The sequence below is a fragment of the Triticum aestivum genome, chromosome 1B, assembly GCF_018294505.1.
Source record: "Triticum aestivum cultivar Chinese Spring chromosome 1B, IWGSC CS RefSeq v2.1, whole genome shotgun sequence".
NCBI classification, from domain to species: domain Eukaryota; kingdom Viridiplantae; phylum Streptophyta; class Magnoliopsida; order Poales; family Poaceae; genus Triticum; species Triticum aestivum.
Genome location: NC_057795.1, coordinates 2,149,112 through 2,173,889, shown reverse-complemented (window position 1 = coordinate 2,173,889; position 24,778 = coordinate 2,149,112). Strand labels below are relative to the sequence as shown.

General features: G+C 48.0%; 1 protein-coding gene and 1 pseudogene across 1 annotated transcript in view; one reads left to right on the top strand and one right to left on the bottom strand.

Moving 5' to 3' along the window:
- Window positions 1-7,569: 7,569 nt before the first annotated feature.
- LOC123102136 (uncharacterized) lies at window positions 7,570-11,189 on the bottom strand (annotated as a pseudogene).
- Window positions 11,190-11,672: 483 nt separating this feature from the next.
- LOC123102527 (disease resistance protein RGA5) overlaps window positions 11,673-24,778 on the top strand; it is a 19,407-nt gene continuing 6,301 nt past the window's right edge. Inside the window, exons 1-2 of the mRNA XM_044523917.1 lie at window positions 11,673-11,821; window positions 11,917-12,907. Of these exons, the coding sequence (XP_044379852.1) occupies window positions 11,934-12,907 (974 nt within the window). The 5' untranslated portion in view covers window positions 11,673-11,821; window positions 11,917-11,933. The remainder of the gene's footprint in view (window positions 11,822-11,916; window positions 12,908-24,778) is intronic.

Sequence of the window (24,778 nt, the reverse complement as noted above, 5' to 3'; positions counted from 1 at the left end):
ATACTCCCCGGTGAATTCCCGTAACTCTCCGGTACTCCGAAAAATACCCGAATCACTCGGAACCTTTCCGAACTCTGAATATAGTCGTCCAATATGTCGATCTTTATGTCTCGACCAGTTCGAGACTCCTCGTCATGTCCCCGATCTCATCCGGGACTCCGAACTCCTTTGGTACATCAAAACTCATAAACTCATAATATAACTGTCATCGAAACCTTAAGCGTGCGGACCCTACGGGTTCGAGAACTATGTAGACATGACCTAGAACTATTCTTGGTCAATAACAAATAGCGGAACCTGGATGCCCATATTGGCTCCTACATATTCTACGAAGATCTTTATCGGTCAAACCGCATAACAACATACGTTGTTCCCTTTGTCATCGGTATGTTACTTGCCCGAGATTCGATCGTCGGTATCCAATACCTAGTTCAATCTCGTTACCGGCAAGTCTCTTTACTCGTCCCTGATACATCATCTCACAACTAACTCATTAGTTGCAATGCTTGCAAGGCTTATAGTGATGTGCATTACCGAGAGGGCCCAGAGATACCTCTCCGACAATCGGAGTGACAAAACCTAATCTCGAAATACGCCAACCCAACATGTACCTTTGGAGACACCTGGCATACTTCTTTATAATCAACCAGTTACGTTGTGACGTTTGGTAGCACCCAAAGTGTTCCTCCGGTAAACGGGAGTTGCATAATCTCATAGTTACAAGAACATGTATAAGTCATGAAGAAAGCAATAGCAACATACTAAACGATCAAGTGCTAGGCTAACGGAATGGGTCATGTCAATCACATCATTCTCCTAATGATGTGATCTCGTTAATCAAATAACAACACATGTCTATGGTTAGGAAACATAACCATCTTTGATCAACAAGCTAGTCAAGTAGAGGCATACTAGTGACACTATGTTTGTCTATGTATTCACACATGTATTATGTTTCCGGTTAATACAATTCTAGCATGAATAATAAACATTTATCATGATATAAGGAAATAAATAATAACTTTATTATTGCCTCTAGGGCATATTTCCTTCAATGCCATCTTGTTGCAAGACATTATATATGTGAATTATGCAATGTTATCTTGTTGCAAGGCATTATGTATGTGAATTATGCAATGCCATGCGCGTCATATATGTGAATTATATCATGCCGTCCTTTTTTTTGTATTTCTCATTGCTTTTGTCGACAATGTTTGTATATTCAACTGCTCTTCCTGTGCATTAGCCATTTGAATTGGTGATGGAGAAATCTGGAGTGAAAACAAGGTCTTCAGAGCACACAATGCTACCTGCTGAAGCAGATATCTTGCTGATACAGATAGCTCTTCAGAGGAGGATTCAGAGGAAGATGACCAGTCCTATTATCCCCCTGAGGTGTATGCTCAAACTTGGCAGGGTTATATTACTCATATCATGCATATGTTGTATTGCAATGCTTAGTTTTTACATCATATACACAATATTGACTGCCATCTCCTTAGTTGACACATCATATATGTGATGGCCCTCTACTCACGTCCTTAGTATATAAATCATAATATTTGAATTATGTCATGCCATGATGTTTACATACACAGCATGTATCTGAATTATGGCATGCCAACCCATTTTCTAAAGACATAATATAGTTATATCATCTCATCCTGTTTACATAGTCATCATATTTTAAATTATGTCATTCTATCCGTGAATTATATCATGCCATCATGTTTCCATCGATGGCATGTTTGTGATTTATGGCATGCCAACCACTTTAATAGACACATCGTATAGTTATATCATGTCATCCTGTTTACATAGTCATCATAAATTGAAGTATGTCATTCTATCCTGTTTAGTTAGCCATCATACATGTGAAATTGTGTCATGCTATCCTGTTTAATTAGCCATCATATATGTGAAATTATGTCCTGCTATTCTGTTTGGTTAGACAACATAAATGTGAATTATTTCATGCCCTGTTTTCTTTCCTACTATCCATTGCACCTGTGTATCTTACAATGTCTGCACATTCAATTACTTTTCTTGTTTATCAGCCATTTCAATTGGAGGGAGTGATGGCAGTATATGTGGGAGTAAAAACACGGTCTTCAGAAAAAATCGTGCTACCTGTCGAGGCAGATAGAACCACTGTTGTACTTGCCCAAGAACCAGCCCCACCACACATAACCCAGACTCATGCAGATTGTGCCCTACCCAGTTGGACAAAGAACCAGCTACACCCCTTCTAACCCTAACCCCAGCAGATAGTAACCCAGTTCCCGTTGACACAGCATCGTCTCCACCACAGGGCACCCAAACACAATCAGTTAGTAAGGCAACTGCAGTGCCCAAAGCACGAGGACCACCACTCCGAACCCCAAGTCAACGCTTAAAGTAGAAGAAGAATTGTTCTCAGGTCAGGTTCCGTAGCTATGGTTCATACTACTTTGCTCGCATCACTGTATTTACTCATACCAACTAATTTCAAATTTGAAGGATGCAATTGAAACTCCAATGGCGCAACAGGTATGTTTTAAACCTGTTTCTTTAACATGTTTGGCTGTTTGCTGTTGTAACTTTCTCTATGTTGATTTCAGTTTCAATTGAATAAACAGTTATGTTCTCATGCCATGCACATTACAAGTATTGTTATTGTTGTGTAGTTTCCCACACTTATATTCTGTCTATGCTGCTTTGTCTTAAATAGATATGATTCGAACTGTATCTATCTTGATTTGGCAACATAAACTAGAATGATATAGACCATATAGTGACCATACTACATATATATATATGTTTGTTTCATGTTGTTATCCTGTCCACCTTACTACCGAACTGGTTTACCAAAATGAGTTTCATATACTACATTATAAACCTGTGATGTGTTTGTTTGTTTCTCTTTTAGAACGCGGATAAAATATTGGAGAAGAGTACCCCGTTATGCAATGGTAAAGGAAGTAATGCGGATAAGGTTCAAGATAGTGAGATATCCCTGTTGGTCTCCAAGAAAGCTGATAAAAACTATATTGAAGACACTGAGACGACCCCAAAGTCCTGTCTTGATGTAGTGTTCGAGTTACTAGCTACTATTGCTGGCACCAGCTCTTCGAACTCGTTGCCTGAATCAGTTCGGCTTCTTGAGTCTCAACTTCAAGTTCAAAGACATCGATCAGATGTTATGCGACAGGAAGCCGAAGGACTGAGGAAGTCCCTGCAGAATTCAGATGCATACTTTCTTGTGCAATAGCAAGTGCTGGATGACTTAAGCGCCAAACAAGAGAAAGTTAATAAGCTTGCTAAGCATCTTGCCAGCATTATGGGTACCCAGGATATTGTTTCTTGAACTCTTCTGAAGTGATTTTAGTTCTGGACTTGTTTTGCTGCGGCGTTTATATGCTGTTGTGTTCCCTATTGTGGCGAACTTTGATGCCTAGTGGATGGAATATGTGTAATAGCTATGATAGCCTAGCGTAAGTTGCTTGCTTATTTATTTCCTTATTGTCTTGTTTATTTCTTTGCTTGTAGTCAGTGCAGTTCTTTTTCCGTGGTTTGCTAGTGGCCGCAATAACCTATTTTTTTAAACTAGGCCACAATAACCATGGTCTACATATTTTCTGTAGTTACCATTTCCCTCCTACGGGCCGTAGAAACAATGGGCCTTCTATGTGTCATAGAAACAATGGGCGTTATACGGTTGTAGACACAATGGGACTTCTACGAGCTGTATCATCAATTGGCCTTGTACAGGCCGTATTATCGGTTGGCCAAACATGGGCCAATAACAGACCGCATTATGGCCGTAAACGGGCTAGAGTTGGAATCGTCTGTTCATGGGCCGACCATAACAGGTCGTCGTTAATCGGCCGTATTTGATGACGCTATGAAAACGGTCCAATGTATAAACGGGCCACAAACGGGCCGACTGTAACCTCGGGCTAAATTTAGCCCTCAAGTAGAAAATGACAGTAACGGGCCGTAAGTAAACGAATGCTGGAAATGAGCCCAAGAATAAATGGGCTCTGAGAAGGCCGAAAGATAACATGGGCTGGAAATGGCCCAACGGAATAACGGACTGTTAATGGGTATAAAGTGATACACTGTTCATTACGGGCCAGTTTCACCACGGGCCGTTAATGGGTATAAAGTGATACACTGTTCATTGCGGGCCAGTTTCACCACAGGCCGTTAATGGTCCAAGAGTTACAAAGGGCCTCATATGGGCCGAAAGACGTCATGGGCCATACATGGGCCAGAAGTGAAAACGGGCTGGAATCTCATTGGATGGCCCAGATGATGCTACTGGGCCTAATTCGGATAGGGTGTAACGGTCCTTGGGTTAGCGGGCTGTAAATGGTCTATATGCGAACAGGCCATTAACATGCTTTCCATGGGCCGGCCCGCCCCTTTTGACCAAGTCAAACGGGCCGGCCTTTTCACAGGAGTGGGCCTTTGTTGGGTCATGCCACGTGTCGACGTATCATAGGCGCCTTCTGTCCAATGAGTGGATGACATCTGTCCCATTGATGAGCCGACACGTGTTTCCTCCAGCCAATGATGATTTTACACGTGGAAAATCCATATTGGTCTGGGCTGTTAACGGGTTATCGGATCCAAAACCCGACCCGATAGATTAACAGCGTTCCGTTACGGTGGATGCCATGTGTCGGTCACCCTTGACGAAAGCACTTCTGTGACGCGCGATTTAACGTCATGGAAGTGGACACTTTCGTGATGATAATTTTGGTAATGTCATGGAACACTTCTACGACAGCACATGTATGACTATCTTGATTCTGTCATAAAATCGTCATGGATGTACATGCATGACAGAAAACGCGACCTATTGTGACAAACACGTATCGTCACGGAAGTGTATTTTTTTTGTAGTGTCGCGCGACAAGGTGGGACTAAAAATTTAGGTGCAAAGATGAGAGAGGAATGAGCTTTAGCTGGCTGCAGGTGGGACCACACTGTGACCTGTAGTGGGGGGCTGATCTCGTCCGGGCGCCCTCATATCGTACCAACCTTTAATTTGGTAACGATTTGAGAGGTATAGGTCAGTCCAAGCGTCTAAAAACTATGTGAAGGTCCGGTTGGATCAACTTTTTGTGACCACACACTGATGGGACGGACGTTGCAGAGGTTTAGGGAGTAAATAGGGGGGGTCTAGCTGTAGATGCTTTAATGTCCGGAAAAAGTCAACCGCTTGTCGAATAAGAGCATTTACCGCCGGACATTGCAAATCCTGCCCCTCAAACGCCCGCGGACGTGATCGGGCGCGTCCGTGGATAGTGACCAGTCACGCCTCAAATTAGCCACTCTGCATCTGCCTCTCTCATAGTTCTACCCCTAGATCCACACAAAGCATGCAAAAGAAATTCTACGTACTACATACTACGACCCTGGCTACTATTCGTCGTCGAAGATTTCTACAACGACCGTGATGGGTGCCGGCTGGACGGGCAGGTCGGAGGGCTCCGCCTCATCCTCCTCCTACTTGACCTCATCCATGTAGGTGAGCATCTCCGCCTCCTCCACGGCTTGCTGGCCTCCATCTCCTGCCGCTGACGGCGTGTAACCTCCGCAGCCGACTTCGACCAGAAGGAATAGAGGATGGCCTTCTGTTTCTCCTGCAGATCCGCATCGCCAGCGTCCCCCATATCCTCCTACCCCGGCCCATCCTCTTCCTCCTCCTGCTCAATCTCCCCCTCCTCATCCTCGTCCTCCTCCACCTCCTTCACCTCCAGCTCCTCCTCTAGATCCACTTCATCCAGAGGTAGCCCCGAGGCGATCTGGGCTTCGCGCCTAAACCGGATCCGCTCAAGGAGCTCGAACCGGCGCTCCAGGGTCAGAAATAGCTTGCTCCACACTCGACGGCGTGGGGGCATGGCTACTAGGCGGAAGGGTGGAGTGGAAAGTGGCGGCGGCGGCGGACAGGCGGAGAAAAATGTGGTTGGATGGTAGGGTTTCGGTACCGCCGATCGACTTCAATATCCTGGCTAGGCAATACGCGGCCCGCCGAAACGGGGCCACGCAGTGCCACCAGTCCGACGAAGGAGACAGGCTTCGGACCGCCGGGTTTCCAGGCATTTTCGCGTGGGACCGCAACATCAGTCTGACATGGCGGGCACGCCCGGACACCCCATATCCACCACATATTTGGGTGGATATGAGGGGTCCCAATCAACACGGACGTTTGAGGCCCGTTAGGCCTTGTACAATGGGAGATACTTACAGAGGTGCTTAGAAAAATAAATCGGGTTTTTTTTAAGCACCGGTGCGTATTTTTATAGGAGAGACGCTTAGTTAAGCGTCTATCCTGTACAGATAAGCACCGCTACTTCAGGAAAGCCTGGTTTATTTCTCTAAGCACCTCCCCCAAGCATCTCCCATTGTATAAGGCCTTAGAGGCATCCGTCCGGATAAAAAACCGTGACCAATCAGGGCCGCCCGGAGCGTTTTGGGGCACGGGGCCGTCTCTAGTGAAATGGACGATAAAAATTTGACGGTTGTGAAATAGCAAACGTGGAAAAGATTTCAGACACGGAACAAATAGAAAACTCTTTTGAACAGTTGTATGGGGGAAACGTGAACATCATCAACATATTTGACACGGAAGTCTCTTCCGCTGCAATCATGGAAGAGAGAGAGGGTGACGTTGGCGCCCGTGTGTGTCACGATGCAGTACTCCAGTTGTGTAATTGGGTAGAATCGTACGCATCGACTTGATGTGATGTGACAAGTCGCGTCAGCTTTGTAGCACATGTGGTGCTGCATGGGCAAAGTCATGAACGCGTCTCACACGAGCACTTTACCTTTCCTGTGCTGAAACCATGATGCGTATAGGCTCTGTTTGGATACTCTAATTCAGTTAGAGGTTAGAATTAGATTCTTACCATGAATTAACCCTAAACTAATTTTAAATAAAGAGGTGTTTGAATGACAGGGTTAGATAGAGCGCGGATACGGCGAGGCACCTTCACGGGCGGTGCGAGAGGGAGGGAGAAAGAGGACGAGAAGCTTCGAGGAAGTGGAGAGGAATCTGCTGCGGGGAGAGCGAGAGAAAAAAGTGTTTTTTAGTGGTCCCGAGAAGAACTAACCCAAATAAGCACCTCTTGGATCGGTTAGTTTTTTAGATGGGTTAGATGCATCTGATCTAACCCAAACTAACCCTCCTGTGTGGATCTTTTTGGATTAGTTGAGTCCAAACTAACCCAAACTAACTCTAACACATAGATCTAAACAAAGCCATAGTCTCTCTCATCGAATCTATTACGTGTTTGTGTCAACAAATTCAAATTCTACCAGCAAATCAGTGCCATGAGGTTCAATCAGCCCGTGCCATGCAATATTGGCCTGTTTGATTTTAATTTTTTTTCTAAAGGAAGATAAATGCTGTCCTCTGTATCAGAGTGATGCATGCAGCCATATTATTAGATAAAGTACAAAACATAGTCTGTCATTCAAATCTGGCTCACAAACAGAGCTTAATGAAAAGGAAATGCCACGGCCGGCGAAAATAGCAACATGCAACAATTGCTATACACCTAGCCTATTACTAGCTCGTTATTCAAATCGATTGAAGATAACCCGTGCTACCATCTCCCAACGACTGCATCCTGTAGTCGAAAGCTCCGTGGAGTCCGCATGAGTGAGTGACGACCACGTACGAATACAAGTAGTAGCTCTGTAGATAACCTGCAAAAAGTTTATAAAGATTTTTTGGTTAAATATCATGTCGTTTCTGTTGTTCCATATAGCACAAAGTAGTGCACATATCCCTATTCGAATATGGTTCGCCATATTTGGTTCCACTTCGTTTAGCCATGTCTCAAATAACGTGTTAAATGCAGGTTGGAGGATTAACGTTGAAGGCTATATGTACCATGCTCCATAGTAGTTTTGCCAACGGGCAATCGAGAAAGAGGTGTTGTATAGTTTCATCCTGGTCACAACAACAACATCTAGAACTACCTACTCACATTTGCTTTATCAAATTACCTTTTGTCAAGATCACTCCCTTGTGAACAAACCACATGAAGATTTTAATTCTAAGCGAAACTTTAATCTTCCTTATATGAAGGGATTTCGGAATTGGCCCAGAGTCAATTAGATCCAAATATATAGATTTCACTGAGAAACTACCATTCATAGATAATTTTCAGTGAATCGTGTTTGACTGGTCAAAAAGTTGAACAACCATCAACCTACGGACCAAATACAGCCACGAGTTCCAACGTTCCCCCACCAGAGACCTCATCAATTGGATTTTAAGGGGGGCCGACTGTAATATTATAGCAACATAATCTTTCTTACATTGTACAATATTATATAAAGTGGTATATTGTAAGGCTAGGGGTGTCTCCCCTAACCATGCATCTTTCCAGAGTCTAGTCGTGTTACCATTACCAATGATAAATTTCACTTTCTGAATAGAGCAGACTTTCATCCTCATTAACCCTTTCTAGAATGGTGAGTCATTCGGCCTAACGGTAACCTGGGCGAAAATCTTAGATTGGAGATACTTATTACGTAAACTTTGTATCAACATGCCCTCTGTCTTGGTAGATAGTCCGAATAACCATTTGGTGAGGCGACATTTATTCATAACTTCTAAGTTCTAGATCCCTAACCCACCTTGGTCTTTGGGTCTGCAAATAATATCCCATCTGGCCAACCTGTATTTCGTCTTAACCTCATCGCATTGCTAGAAAAATCGAGATCGATAGAAGTCTAATCTTTTCCGCAACCCTACCGGTACTTCAAAGAAAGATAGGAGGAACATCGGCAGACTCATCAGCACCGAGTTTATTAGCACTAGTGGACCTCCATAAGACATAAGTTTGTCCATCCGGCAGCTTAGTCTTTTTCCGAATCTATCTTTAATGCATTTTCACTCCTTATTTGACAATCGACGATGGTAAGTCGGGATCCTAGGTAACTAAGCGGTAGTGAACCCATTTCACAACCGAACAATTGTTTATATGCATCTTGTTCCTCTTTGGCTTTTCCAAAACAGAACAATTCGCTTTTGTTAAAACTAATTTTGAGTCTCGACAATTGTTCAAATAAGGAAAGCACTAGCTTCATATTTCTGACTTTTGCAATATCATGTTCCATGTATATAATTGTGTCATCAGCGTATTGTAGTATGGACACTCCCCCATCCACAAGATGTGGAACTAATCCATCTACTTGGCCATTTTCTTTAGCCCGACCGATAAGGACTCCCAACATATCCGCTGTTATAATAAACAGAACCGGGGACATCGAGTCTCCCTGTCTTAATCCCTTATGTGTCTGGAAATAATGACCTGTGTCATCATTCACCTTGATCCCAACACTTCCTTTCTGAATAAAGGAACCCACTTGTTTCCTCCAGGCTTCAGTGAACCCCTTCAAACTTAAAGCTTGTTGGAAGAAGGGCCATTTGACCTTGTCATACACTTTCTCGAAATTCACTTTGAAAATAACCCCATCTAGTTTCTTCGAATGGATTTCATGAAAAGTTTCATGTAGGACCACCACCCCTTCTAGGATGTGTCTCCCAGGCATGAAAGTCGTCTGAGTTGGTTATACAACCGAATGGGCAATCCGCATCAACCTATTCATACCAACCTTAGTAAAAAAATGAAGCTCACATTGAGTAGACATATCAGCCCGAACTGCTGAATGCGCAGAGCCTCCTACTTCTTTGGCAACAACGTTATTGTTCAAAAGTTTAGGTTGAATAGTTGTAGATGATCGTTGAACAAATCATGGAACATAGGCATAAGATCTCCCTTAATGATATGGCAACATTTCTTGTAAAAATTCTGCCGGAAACGCATCCGGTCCAGGAGTATTATTCCGCTTCATTTGTGATGCTCATTCAAACACATCTTTCTCAATAAATGGAGCAGACAAAACCCTGTTCTTGTCTGTGTTGAGCTGAGGTATGTGCACGATTGTGTGTTCAGCAAGTGACACAAAATTATCTTCGGGGCCCCCAAAAAGCTTCTTATAAAAGTCGAGATGTATAATTTTAGGTTCTTATGCCCTACAAGCATACCCTCATCCAGTTTTAGTTGGATAATTTTCTTCTTTCTATGCTTCCCATTTTCTATCATGTGAAAAAATTGGGAGTTGTCGTCGCCTTGGATGACCTTTGTCACCTTGGCTCTGAGAGTCCGTTTCATCTCCTCTTCTCCAAGAAGAGCTCGCAACTTCTCCTCAGCCTCACTCTCAACAGTCCGACCCGACACATTAAGAAGGTTAGATTCAAACATAACTCATTCATGAGTTATATAAGTCTCTCTTTCTCCACCTTGTATAATCCACTCTGATTCTTGGCCCAGCCCCTCAAGAACGGGCGCATGTGTCTGATTTTATTTTTCCATCTATAAACATTGGAGATACCGCCACACTCCTTAGCCCATTCTTTAGCAATGAGGTCCATGAAGCCTTCCCTCGTGAACCATCCTAGTTCAAAAGAGAAATTATTTCTGTTTCCCACGTGGGTCGGTTTCCCCGAGTCGACCAACAACGGTGTACCTTCGAAACTTGCTATGTGCAATGCATGTACGTTGGTGAGCACCCGGTCTAACTTCTCATATCTTGGAACCGGCAAAGAGTTTGCCCACGTGAACTTTCTCCATGTGAGGTCAGTCTCTCTCAAATTGAGACTCTCAATAATCGTTTTAAACATGAATGACCATCTTCCATCGAAGTTGACATTATTTTTCTTCTCTTGCCTTCTAATTATGTTGAAGTTCCCCCGCCCCTCCCCACATACACATAAGGATACGAAGCCTTTCATCACCACAGATTCTCACCACATCTACAAGAAAACCAGGCTTAAATTCAGGTTGAGATGCACCATATACAACCACTAGTGCCGAGCAAAAACCATCAATCTTCGACCTCACCCGAAATTTGACGACAAAATCTCCATACACCACATTTACCACTTCTAATGACTCACACTTAACCCTAAGTAGTATCCCACCGGATCGACCCCTTGGGGGCAAGCAGTACCAGTCAAACTCAACCCCCCTACCCTCCCATAATGGTACTAAGGAATTTTGGCGTACCAACGACTCACACTATTGATAGTGTAATATAGCTGGCGCACGAATTATGGTCGCGACACCGCTATTTGAAAAAAGTAGTGGTGGCGTGGATTTCTCTACTAGTGCTGGGGGCATGGTAGTGAGGTGTGGGTGGGTGGGGTGTCCTCGACGGCGGTGGTGACACCGCAGCGAAAGGTGATGGATAGGCGCGGTGCGGGAGAGCGGGTTTTTCCGTCTTTTGGTTCCCACCTGTTGACGTATAAATGTGTTGCCTAATCTTTTTCATCAGAACGGTCTTTTGATTACATTGGCTAGAGCATGCACTAAATGCAGCTATTTTTGGTCCATGTTTAGGACTGAGAGAACCACACGTGAGGGGCAGAGCATGCACTTCTACACCACCAACTATTCGGGAGGATTTTTTTTTTACACAGTATAAACGCAGAAGGGTATTGGGAGGTGGGAGTTGGGCCGTTTTTTCTTCTACCACCAATAATTCAATAGTTTGATGGAGAAAGTAAAGCTGTCGGTGTCACTTTCAACCTCGTCGTGAGCTGTCGGAGCCCTGTTCTCAAAAACTGAACAAAGGCAAGCAGCTCTGTTGTCCACAGGGTGATTCTTTTCTATCATCCTTTTCCCCCAACGCCCTCCTCTGTTCATTCCCCTATCGTCTTCGCCCGGCTCTCTCCCATGTTCTTTAACAACCAGTCTACTAGCATGTGAGCCAGTGGCAGGATGTCTCGGAGGGGAGGAGACGTTGCTTAAAGGTTCGCCGGACTGCTCACGCACATAATTTCATATTCTTTTCTCTGATTATTATGATTGCTAAGCATATTATTTTGCCTGGCAACTTAATCTTCAGGTGGAGATCCATCGACGATGTTCAGATATATCTGGGTTTGGCTTCAAGCCTTGTTCGGATATGTCAAGGTTTGGCCTCCTGAGGCTCATGATTCTGCCTGGCTCGGGGCAGCGCAGGCGATGGAGGAGGAGCCGGTTACTGTTTCGCTCGGCCCCATTGGCCCTCTCTTCCAGCAACTCCGTTCTGTGATTGCTGCCCTCCAAGCCAACAGTGATCGGCTCAAGCTCAAGGGGGTTAAGGCCCAGATCCAGATTCTCGGCCAAGAACTGGAGTGGCTATGCATCGACCTCAAGGGCAGATCGGAGACGCCGGCAGACGCCATCACCATGTGCTGGATGAAGCAGGTCCGGGATCTGTGCTATGATACGGCGGACTACCTCGACGAGCTCGTGCACTTCATCCACTGCTCCTCCGGTACCCGCCGCCGTAGGATTAGGGTCCGTCTTTTTGGGGGGAATAATCGTCCTGTTGGATCCAAGACCTATCGGATGTCCAGGAAGCTCACCTGGCTTTCCTTGCCAAAGGTGAAGAAATTGAAGCGAGCGCCCTTGATTGCAAAATTGACAGCACTGGCAGCCCGTGTCGAGGATGCGGATGAAAGACGCAAAAGATTCAAGTTCTCTTCACCCACACCCAGCAAACCTGACTATGGACAAGCAGCTGTTCTCATGCCCCAGATTACCACCCCCGAACTCCACATCGACAAGGTCTACAAGCTGCTGGACTTGGATGGCAATGAGATGGAGAAAAATCTCAAGGTGGTAACTATCTTTGGATCTGCCGGTGTTGACAAAACAGCAATTGCCAGGACCTTGTATCACCAGCATGGAGGGAGGTTCCAGCACCGGGCTTTCATCCGGGTCACTCGAGATCCCGATATGAGGAGGCTTCTCACCGACATGCTCTCACAAATAAAGGCGCCACCGGCAAATCAATTTTCTAATGTCCGAGAACTTATAGTCCACATCACCAAACATCTGCAAGGAAAAAGGTATTTCCTACAGATTAATAAAGAAATTGTACCGTGCCATTCATCAAATGAAGTTAATGATATATATGACACAATACTCCATCCGTCCGATGATATAACTAAGATGTTATTACAACCAATTTGTGCGTATAACGGTTGTAATAACATCACTATATGTTTGGGGCTGGCTGGACATAACCGAAAACAAAGCTTATTAGTTAACTCTTTTTACATAAGAAGATCAAATATCAGCAAAAAATGACCTTAGGGGCCGGAGAAACAAAAATAAGAATCAACTCAAATTGATTTTAACACATAACCCATACTCTAGGGGTAATGGGCAACCAAAATCTGTATAATTTTCTTCAACGTGTTATGCTTTCAAGGCGGTGTTCTTCCTGGAGTTATGATTTCAACTCCATCTCAAAGGCGGGAAGCCTCCTAAGAACGTATTGAGAATAGGACCTTGAGGTTGGCTCTCTTCTTCTGAGAGTTTTTAAGCCTGGTTGTCTTCTACTCCCTCCGTTCCCAAATATTTGTCTTTCTAGCCATCTCAAATGGACTACAACATACGGATGTATATAGACATGTTTTAAATTGTAGATTCACTCATTTTGCTCTGTATGTAGTCATTTGTTGAAATTTCTAGAAAGACAATTATTTAGGAACGGAGGGAGTACTTGCTGGTGAGGGGAGGTAGCATTCTTAGTGTTGAGCCCATTCACAATCAGTGTGGGTAAGATAGGTGTATATGTCTCTCATTGTTAGACTGTATTTACATGTGTATATTGTAACGTTGTATACCACCTCATTGTATATATATATATGTGATAGGTCACCCCTAGAGGGTTGTGCCGGTTCCCCCCAAAGACTATTGTCTTACATGGTATCACGCTAGGTTACGTCCGCTTCCGCCTAAAAACCCTAAACTGCCGCCGCCACCGCCGCCGCCGCCGCGCCCGCCGCCGCCGTCGCCCGACTGCTATGACGTCCGTCGCTGCGTCCGGCTCCACCGCCACCGGTTTTCTGCCGGCCTCCCTCGCGGCACTTCTCTCGGGGCCGCTGGATGCCGCCTCCCTTCAGGAGCCGATCGGGACACGGAGCGTCGGCTCCCTCTTCGCGCTCCCGCCGGCTTCTACTTCGCCCGGGCAGGCGCTTGTGGCCCACACCACCGCCGCCCCGTCAACCGCTGCTGTCGCGCCCTCGGCCACTGTGCCGCTGGTGGCGGAGGACGTCGCGCTGGCAGGCTTCGCGGCGTCAACCGCGGCCACCGCGCCCTCTGTCACCGCGCCGGCTGCCCCTCCGACTGTCTCCGCGGTGTTCTCACCTCAGCCAGTCTCCTCGATGGGATCGCAGCCGCCACCGCCGTTTCACTTCGGCCATCTCATCACCATCAAGTTGTCGTCGGACAATTACATCTTCTGGCGCGCGCAGGTTCTTCCACTTCTTGGGAGTCACTACCTGCTTGGCTATGTCGACGGCTCTCTCCCTTGCCCTCCTGCGCTGGTTGACAGCGTGCATGGTCCGGTCTATAATCCGGCTCACCGTGTCTGGACAGGGCAGGATCAGGCGAACCTCTCCTCCATCCAGGGGTCGCTCTCTCCGGCCGTTGCTGGGCTTGTTGTCTTCGCCAAGACGTCCCACGAGGCATGGACTATTCTTGAGCGCTCGTTTGCGGCACAGTCACAGGCTCGTGTATCTGGACTCCGCCGCCAACTTGGGGAGTGTCAGAAGCTTGACTCCACCGCCACTGAGTTCTACAACAAAGTCAAGAGTCTCGCCCACACGCTGGCCTCCATTGGACAGCCCCTCACCGACTCCGAGTTCAACTCGTTTATTGTCAATGGTCTTGATGAGGAGTATGACGCCCTAGTCGAGATCATCAATGAGAGGGGCAACTCCACGCCCATGCCAGCACACGAGGTCTTTTCACGCCTCCTGCTTACTGAGCAACGAGTCGAGACGCGCCGATCCAGGGGCAACGGCATCCTCTCGGCAAACGCCGCCACCAAGGGTGGTCGCTCCTCTGCTTCATCCAGGGCTCCTTCGGGGCAGTCACCACCACCCGCCTCGGCCCCTCCTCCTACTGCGACGCTACCAGGGGCTGGCGGTCCACGTGTGTGCCAGCTTTGTGGTCGCGATGGGCACTGGGCCTCGAAGTGTCACAAGCGCTTCCAGCGGGGTTTTCTTGGTCTTGGCAATGACAGGAAGGATACACGCAACTTTGCTCGTCAGGTCGCCATGGCTGATCGTTCGCCGCCGCAGAAGCCACAGGGACACACTCAGTCCTACTCCATTGATCCCCACTGGTACATGGACTCTGGGGCGACAGAGCACCTTACCAGTGAGATGGGGAAGCTTCACACTCGTGAACCCTACCATGGCTCCGACAAGATCCACACCGCCAATGGAGCAGGTATGCACATCTCTCATATTGGTCAAGCATCACTTCTCACTAGACATGCCAATAGGAGTCTTCAACTTTGCAATGTTCTTCGAGTTCCATCTGTGACACGTAATCTTCTTTCAGTTCCTAAACTCACTCGTGATAATAATGTGCTTTGTGAATTTCATCCTTTTGATCTTTTTATTAAGGATCGGGGCACGAGGGACATTCTTCTTAGTGGGCGGCTCTGCCAAGGTCTCTATCGTCTGGAGCATCCTGGCGTCGCTCGCGTCTTCAGTGGAGTTCGGGTATCTCCGTCACAGTGGCATGCTCGTCTTGGTCACCCGGCCACACCTATTGTCCGGCATGTTTTGCGTCGTCATGAGCTTCCTAGTGTGTCTAGTAATAAAGATGTAGCAGTGCGTGATGCTTGTCAGCAGGGGAAGAGTCATCAACTTCCTTTTTCGGAGTCCAGTCGTGAGGTGAAACATCCTTTAGAACTTATGTTTTCAGATGTATGGGGTCCTGCTCAGACTTCTGTTAGTGGTCATAATTATTATATCAGTTTTGTTGATGCTTACAGCCGCTTCACCTGGCTTTATCTTATCAAACGTAAATCTGATGTGTTTGACATTTTTGTTCAGTTCCAAAAACATGTTGAACGCCTTCTCAAGCACAAAATTGTTCATGTTCAGTCGGACTGTGGTGGCGAGTATCGCAACCTCAACTCCTTCTTTCAGTCGCTTGGGATCACTCACCGTTTAGCATGTCCACATACACATCAGCAGAATGGTTCAGTAAAACGTAAGCATCGTCACATTGTTGAAGCTGGTCTGACTCTTTTGGCCCATGCATCTGTTCCGTTTCATTTTTGGAGTGATGCTTTCACCACTGCATGTTTTCTCATCAATCGTACTCCCACTCGTGTTTTGAATATGAAGACTCCCATTGAAGTTCTCCTTAATGAACAACCGGACTACACCTTTTTTAAGGTGTTTGGGTGTGCTTGCTGGCCCCATCTCCGTCCATATAACAAGCGTAAGCTCGAGTTTCGTTCCAAGAAGTGTGTTTTTCTTGGTTATAGCTCTCTTCATAAAGGATACAAATGTCTTCATGTGCCCGCTAATCGTGTCTACATCTCTCGGGATGTTGTGTTTGATGAGCATGTTTTTCCCTTTGCCAAACTCCCTGTGTCCACTACCGAGCCACCTGTCATGCATTCATCCTCTGTTGCTTCTGACCAATTTGATGATGTTGCATATTCTCCTCTATTGTTGCCTAACCATGGTGCAGGCATTGGTCGTGGGGCTCGTTTGGAGATTCTGGAAGCGCCATCTTCCTCTTCGTCGCCATCGCCTTCATCCTCGGCACCTTCTGTTGTGCATGAGGAGCACATGGCGCCCCTGCATGGCCTCGGTTTCCGTGCTCATGCACGGCCGATCGACGTCCTGGCCCGGTCGCCTCTGGCTTCTGGGCTGCCTTCGCCATCGTCGCGCCCTGCAACCCCGCCGACTGGGTCGGCCTCCTCGGTCCCCGTCTCGCCCAGGGCGTCGGGGCAGTCATCACCAGGCCTGGCCTCGCCCGCCCCTGCCTCGCCCAGGGTGTCTGGGCCCTTCTCACCAGGGCCGGCCTCGCCTGCTCTCGCCTCGCCAAGGCCGTCTGGGCCGGTGTCACCGGAGCTGGCCTCGCCCACCCTCGGTTCGCCCATGGCCTCTGAGCCCCTGTCGTCGGACCAGTCTTCGCCATGCAGCCCGGAGTCGTTTGTCCCGAGCTCGCCTGAGGTGATTCCTGCATCTCCGGCGACCGTCACGTCTCCGTCACCTTCGCCTCCGCCGGCTCCTGCTGCTGCTCTACGTCCACATACGTGCAGTCGGAGTGGCATTTTTCAGCCTAAGCAACGTCACGATGGCACAGTTGCTTGGTTAGCGGCGTGCATGTCTGCTGCTCTCGCAGATCCATCCTCTGAGCCACGCACGTATCAAGCTGCTATGCGCATTCCTCATTGGAGAGAGGCCATGGAGCAGGAGTATCAAGCGCTTCTTCGCAATCAGACATGGACTCTTGTTCCTCCACAATCACGGGTAAATGTCATTGATTGCAAATGGGTTTTCAAAGTGAAGAGGCATTCTGATGGGTCCATTGAGCGCTATAAGGCTCGTCTGGTTGCTCATGGTTTTCGACAGCGTTTTGGACTTGACTATGAAGACACCTTCAGTCCAGTGGTCAAGCCTACTACCATCAGACTTCTTCTCTCTCTGGCTGTTACTCGAGGTTGGTTTCTTCGTCAGCTTGATGTTCAAAATGCTTTTCTTCATGGTGTCTTGGCGGAGGAGGTTTACATGCGCCAGCCTCCGGGTTTCTCTGATCCGGATCGCCCTGATCATCTCTGTCGTCTGTCCAAGGCAATTTATGGTCTGAAGCAGGCTCCTCGTGCTTGGCATGCTCGTCTTGCAATGGCTCTTCGTGCTCATGGTTTTGCATCATCAACTGCTGACTCCTCATTGTTTCTTCTTCAAAGGCCTGAGGTTACTATGTACTTGTTGGTCTATGTAGATGATATCATTTTGGTCAGCTCCTCTCAGTCGGCTGCTACTGCGCTTGTTCGCTCACTTGGTGCTGATTTTGCGGTCAAGGACCTTGGGAAGCTTCATTACTTTCTTGGTGTGGAGGTTACTTCTCGTGCTGCTGGCCTTGTTATGACGCAGAAGAAGTACTCTCTGGATTTGTTGCAGCGAGCTGGGATGCTTAAGTGCAAACCGACGACTACACCCATGTCTACCACTGATAAGCTCAATGCTGTTGATGGTGTGCTTCTTTCTTCTTCTGATGCGACCGAGTACCGGAGTATTGTTGGTGGGCTCCAGTACTTGACGATCACGCGACCAGACATTTCCTATGCTGTTAACCGAGTCTGCCAGTATCTGCAGTCACCCCGTGACACTCATTGGTCTGCTGTTAAGCGGATTTTGCGCTATATTCGTTTCACGGTGGCTCATGGTTTGCATATTCGGCCGTCTGACTCTGGTTGTCTTTCAGCATATTCTGATGCAGACTGGGCTGGCAATCCGGATGACAGGCGATCCACGGGGGGTTATGCTGTCTTCTTTGGCTCTAACCTGATTGCTTGGAGTGTTCGGAAACAGGCTACTGTCTCGCGTAGCAGTACTGAGGCTGAGTATAAGGCTGTGGCCAATGCCACATCAGAGATTATCTGGGTACAGTCCTTGCTTCAGGAGTTAAGTATACCCCAATCACAACCTCCTGTTCTTTGGTGTGATAACATCGGTGCTACATACCTTTCTGCAAATCCGGTATTCCATGCCCGAACGAAACACATTGAAGTTGACTATCACTTTGTGCGTGAACGTGTCTGTCAGAAGCAACTACAGATCAAGTTTATTTTTTCCAAGGATCAACTTGCTGACATCTTCACCAAGCCATTGCCTTTGCCACAGTTTGAGACTTGCAGGCGCAATCTTACCCTTCTAGATTCATTAGAAAGTGGCTAAGATTGAGGGAGGGTGTTAGACTGTATTTACATGTGTATATTGTAACGTTGTATACCACCTCATTATATATATATGTGATAGGCCACCCCTAGAGGGTTGTGCCGGTTCCCCCCAAAGACTATTGTCTTACACTCATGGTTTCATTCTCCATCGTTGTGAATCGGCCAACCTTCTAAAAGGAGATCAATTCTCGTTCCTTGATTGATGATGTGCCCTCATGAATCTCTTCAACATAGAAATCGACTTGGCATCCTCGAGGTGGCTCACTCGACTGAGCTAAATTGGGGCGCAAAGTAATGAAGATCAGTTTCTTGAGTATTGATGTGGATGTTCTTTGTGTTCAGAACTTCAGATACATAGTGATGTCTAGACAACACAAAGTAGTAAGAATACTTTTCACAATCTTCCAAATTAAAGTATTCAAGGACAGGTGCATATTCACTTTATATTTCCAAAAAGCATAGTTAATGCCAGCAAAGCATGAACATTCTCTAGAAAAATACTCTGCTCACTGCTTTTACTGTTCACAAAATGTAGACCACAAATTTCCACGTTCTTGTGGTATATGCCTGTCGTGGGACTCACGTGCGAGTGAAGTTCACATTTAGATTAGCTTAGAAACTTAGATGTCAATTCAAAAACTTCGTTTGAAACCATGTTCTGCGTAAGAATCTCTCTCAATTTTGGGGACTCATATTGAGATCTTGAATACAGGCGTCCCTAGCTAGGTTCCAAAAATCTGCTCACACCTCTTCCATAGTGCCCCACACCATTAGTCCACATATTTACTCCAATTTTGATCGCACTACAATTGGTGAACTATATTGACTGAGATATCAGAAGATCAAGAGTAATATTGTAAGACAATAGGCTTTGGGGGGAACCGGCACAACCCTCTAGGGGTGGCCTATCATATATATATATATATATATATATATATATATATATATATATAATGAGGTGGTATACAACGTTACAATATACACATGTAAATACAGTCTAACACCCTCCCTCAATCTTAGCCACTTTCTAATGAATCTAGAAGGGTAAGATTGCGCCTGCAAGCCTCAAACTATGGCAAAGGCAATGGCTTGGTGAAGATGTCAGCAAGTTGATCCTTGGAAGAAATAAACTTGATCTGTAGTTGCTTCTGAGAGACACGTTCACGCACAAAGTGATAGTCAACTTCAATGTGTTTCGTTCGGGCATGGAATACCGGATTTGCAGAAAGGTATGTAGCACCGATGTTATCACACCAAAGAACAGGAGGCTGTGATTGGGGTATACTTAACTCCTGAAGAAAGGACTGTACCCAGATGATTTCTGATGTGGCATTGGCCACAGCCTTATACTCAGCCTCAGTACTGCTACGCGAGACAGTAGCCTGTTTCCGAGCACTCCAGGCAATCAGGTTAGAGCCAAAGAAGACAGCATAACCCCCCGTGGATCGCCTGTCATCCGGATTGCCAGCCCAGTCTGCATCAGAATATGCTGAAAGACAACCAGAGTCAGACGGCCGAATATGCAAACCATGAGCCACCGTGAAACGAATATAGCGCAAAATCCGCTTAACAGCAGACCAATGAGTGTCACGGGGTGACTGCAGATACTGGCAGACTCGGTTAACAGCATAGGAAATGTCTGGTCGCGTGATCGTCAAGTACTGGAGCCCACCAACAATACTCCTGTACTCTGTCGCATCAGAAGAAGAAAGAAGCACACCATCAACAGCATTGAGCTTATCAGTGGTAGACATGGGTGTAGTCGTCGGTTTGCACTTAAGCATCCCAGCTCGCTGCAACAAATCCAGAGAGTACTTCTTCTGCGTCATAACAAGGCCAGCATCACGAGAAGTAACCTCCACACCAAGAAAGTAATGAAGCTTCCCAAGGTCCTTGACCGCAAAATCAGCACCAAGTGAGCGAACAAGCACAGTAGCAGCCGACTGAGAGGAGCTGACCAAAATGATATCATCTACATAGACCAACAAATACATAGTAACCTCAGGCCTTTGAAGAAGAAACAATAAGGAGTCAGCAGTTGATGATGCAAAACCATGAGCACGAAGAGCCATTGCAAGACGAGCATGCCAAGCACGAGGAGCCTGCTTCAGACCATAAATTGCCTTGGACAGACAACAGAGATGATCAGGGCGATCCGGATCAGAGAAACCCGGAGGCTGGCGCATGTAAACCTCCTCCGCCAAGACACAATGAAGAAAAGCATTTTGAACATCAAGCTGACGAAGAAACCAACCTCGAGTAACAGCCAGAGAGAGAAGAAGTCTGATGGTAGTAGGCTTGACCACTGGACTGAAGGTGTCTTCATAGTCAAGTCCAAAACGCTGTCGAAAACCACGAGCAACCAGACGAGCCTTATAGCGCTCAATGGACCCATCAGAATGCCTCTTCACTTTGAAAACCCATTTGCAATCAATGACATTTACCCGTGATTGTGGAGGAACAAGAGTCCATGTCTGATTGCGAAGAAGCGCTTGATACTCCTGCTCCATGGCCTCTCTCCAATGAGGAATGCGCATAGCAGCTTGATACGTGCGTCGCTCAGAGGATGGATCTGCGAGAGCAGCAGACATGCACGCCGCTAACCAAGCAACTGTGCCATCGTGACGTTGCTTAGGCTGAAAAATGCCACTCTGACTGCGCGTATGTGTACGTAGAGCAGCAGCAGGAGCCGGCGGAGGCGAAGGTGACGGAGACGTGACGGTCGCCGGAGATGCAGGAATCACCTCAGGCGAGCTCGGGACAGACGACTCCGGGCTGCATGGCGAAGACTGGCCCGACGACAGGGGCTCAGAGGCCATGGGCGAACCGAGAGTGGGCGAGGCCAGCTCCGGTGACACCGGCCCAGACGGCCTTGGCGAGGCGAGAGCAGGCGAGGCCGGCCCTGGTGAGAAGGGCCCAGACACCCTGGGCGAGGCAGGGGCGGGCGAGGCCAGGCCTGGTGATGACTGCCCCGACGCCCTGGGCGAGACGGGGACCGAGGAGGCCGGCCCAGTCGGCGGGGTTGCAGGGCGCGACGATGGCGAAGGCAGCCCAGAAGCCAGAGGCGACCGGGCCAGGGCGTCGATCGGCCGTGCATGAGCACGGAAACCGAGGCCATGCAGGGGCGCCATGTGCTCCTCATGCACAACAGAAGATGCCGAGGATGAAGGCGATGGCGACGAAGAGGAAGATGGCACTTTCAGAATCTCCAAACGAGCCCCACGACCAGTGCCTGCACCATGGTTAGGCAACAATAGAGGAGAATATGCAACATCATCAAATTGGTCAGAAGCAACAGAGGATGAATGCATGACAGGTGGCTCAGTAGTGGACACAGGGAGTTTGGCAAAGGGAAAAACATGCTCATCAAACACAACATCCCGAGAGATGTAGACACGATTAGTGGGCACATGAAGACATTTGTATCCTTTATGAAGAGAGCTATAACCAAGAAAAACACACTTCTTGGAACGAAACTCGAGCTTACGCTTGTTATATGGACGGAGATGGGGCCAGCAAGCACACCCAAACACCTTGAAAAAGGTGTAGTCCGGTTGTTCATTAAGGAGAACTTCAATGGGAGTCTTCATATTCAAAACACGAGTGGGAGTACGATTGATGAGAAAACATGCAGTGGTGAAAGCATCACTCCAAAAACGAAACGGAACAGATGCATGGGCCAAAAGAGTCAGACCAGCTTCAACAATGTGACGATGCTTACGTTCTACTGAACCATTCTGCTGATGTGTATGTGGACATGCTAAACGGTGAGTGATCCCAAGCGACTGAAAGAAGGAGTTGAGGTTGCGATACTCGCCACCCCAGTCTGACTGAACATGAACAATTTTGTGCTTGAGAAGGCGTTCAACATGTTTTTGGAACTGAACAAAAATGTCAAACACATCAGATTTACGTTTGATAAGATAAAGCCAGGTAAAGCGGCTGTAAGCATCAACAAAACTGATATAGTAATTATGACCACTAACAGAAGTCTGAGCAGGACCCCATACATATGAAAACACAAGTTCTAAAGGATGTTTCACCTCACGACTGGACTCCGAAAAGGGAAGTTGATGACTCTTCCCCTGCTGACAAGCATCACACACTGCTACATCTTTATTACTAGACACACTAGGAAGCTGATGACGACGCAAAACATGCCGGACAATAGGTGTGGCCGGGTGACCAAGACGAGCATGCCACTGTGACGGAGATACCCGAACTCCACTGAAGACGCGAGCGACGCCAGGATGCTCCAGACGATAGAGACCTTGGCAGAGCCGCCCACTAAGAAGAATGTCCCTCGTGCCCCGATCCTTAATAAAAAGATCAAAAGGATGAAATTCACAAAGCACATTATTATCACGAGTGAGTTTAGGAACTGAAAGAAGATTACGTGTCACAGATGGAACTCGAAGAACATTGCGAAGTTGAAGACTCCTATTGGCATGTCTAGTGAGAAGTGATGCTTGACCAATATGAGAGATGTGCATACCTGCTCCATTGGCGGTGTGGATCTTGTCGGAGCCATGGTAGGGTTCACGAGTGTGAAGCTTCCCCATCTCACTGGTCAGGTGCTCTGTCGCCCCAGAGTCCATGTACCAGTGGGGATCAATGGAGTAGGACTGAATGTGTTCCTGTGGCTTCTGCGGCGGCGGACGATCAGCCATGGCGACCTGACGAGCAAAGTTGCGTGTATCCTTCCCGTCATTGCCGAGACCAAGAAAACCCCGCTGGAAGCGCTTGTGACACTTCGAGGCCCAGTGCCCATCGCGACCACAAAGCTGGCACACACGTGGACCGCCAGCCCCTGGTAGCGTCGCAGTAGGAGGAGGGGCCGAGGCGGGTGGTGGTGACTGCCCCGAAGGAGCCCTGGATGAAGCAGAGGAGCGACCACCCTTGGTGGTGGCGTTTGCCGAGAGGGCGCCGTTGCCCCTGGATCGACGCGCCGATCCAGGGACAACGGCGCCCTCTCGACTCGTTGCTCAGTAAGCAGGAGGCGTGAAAAGACCTCGTGTGCTGGCATGGGCGTGGAGTTGCCCCTCTCATTGATGATCTCGACTAGGGCGTCATACTCCTCATCAAGACCATTGACAATAAATGAGTTGAACTCGGAGTCGGTGAGGGGCTGTCCAATGGAGGCCAGCGTGTCGGCGAGACTCTTGACTTTGTTGTAGAACTCAGTGGCGGTGGAGTCAAGCTTCTGACACTCCCCAAGTTGGCGACGGAGCCCAGATACACGAGCCTGCGACTGTGCCGCAAACGAGCGCTCAAGAATAGTCCATGCCTCGTGGGACGTCTTGGCGAAGACAACAAGCCCAGCAACGGCCGGAGAGAGCGACCCCTGGATGGAGGAGAGGTTCGCCTGATCCTGCCCTGTCCAGACACGGTGAGCCGGATTATAGACCGGACCGTGCACGCTGTCAACCAGCGCAGGAGGGCAAGGAAGAGAGCCGTCGACATAGCCAAGCAGATAGTGACTCCCAAGAAGCGGAAGAACCTGCGCGCGCCAGAAGATGTAATTGTCCGACGACAACTTGATGGTGATGAGATGGCCGAAGTGAAACGACGGCGGCGGCTGCGATCCCATCGAGGAGACTGGCTGAGGTGAGACCACCGTGGAGACAGTCAGAGGGGCAGCCGGTGCGGTGACAGAGGGCGCGATGGCCGCGGTTGACGCCGCGAAGCCTGCCAGCGCGACGTCCTCCGCCACCAGCGGCGCAGTGGCCGAGTGCGCGACAGCCGCGGTTGACGGGGCGGCGGCGGTGTGGGCCACAAGCGCCTGCCCGGGCGAAGTAGCAGCCGGCGGGAGCGCGAAGAGGGAGCCGACGCTCCGTGTCCCGATTGGCGCCTGAAGGTAGGCGGCATCCAGCGGCCTCGAGAGAAGTGCCGCGAGGGAGGCCGGCAGAAAACCGGTGGCGGTGGAGCCGGACGCAGCGGCGGACGTCATAGCAGTCGGGCGACGGCGACGGCGGGCGCGGCGGCGGCGGCGGCG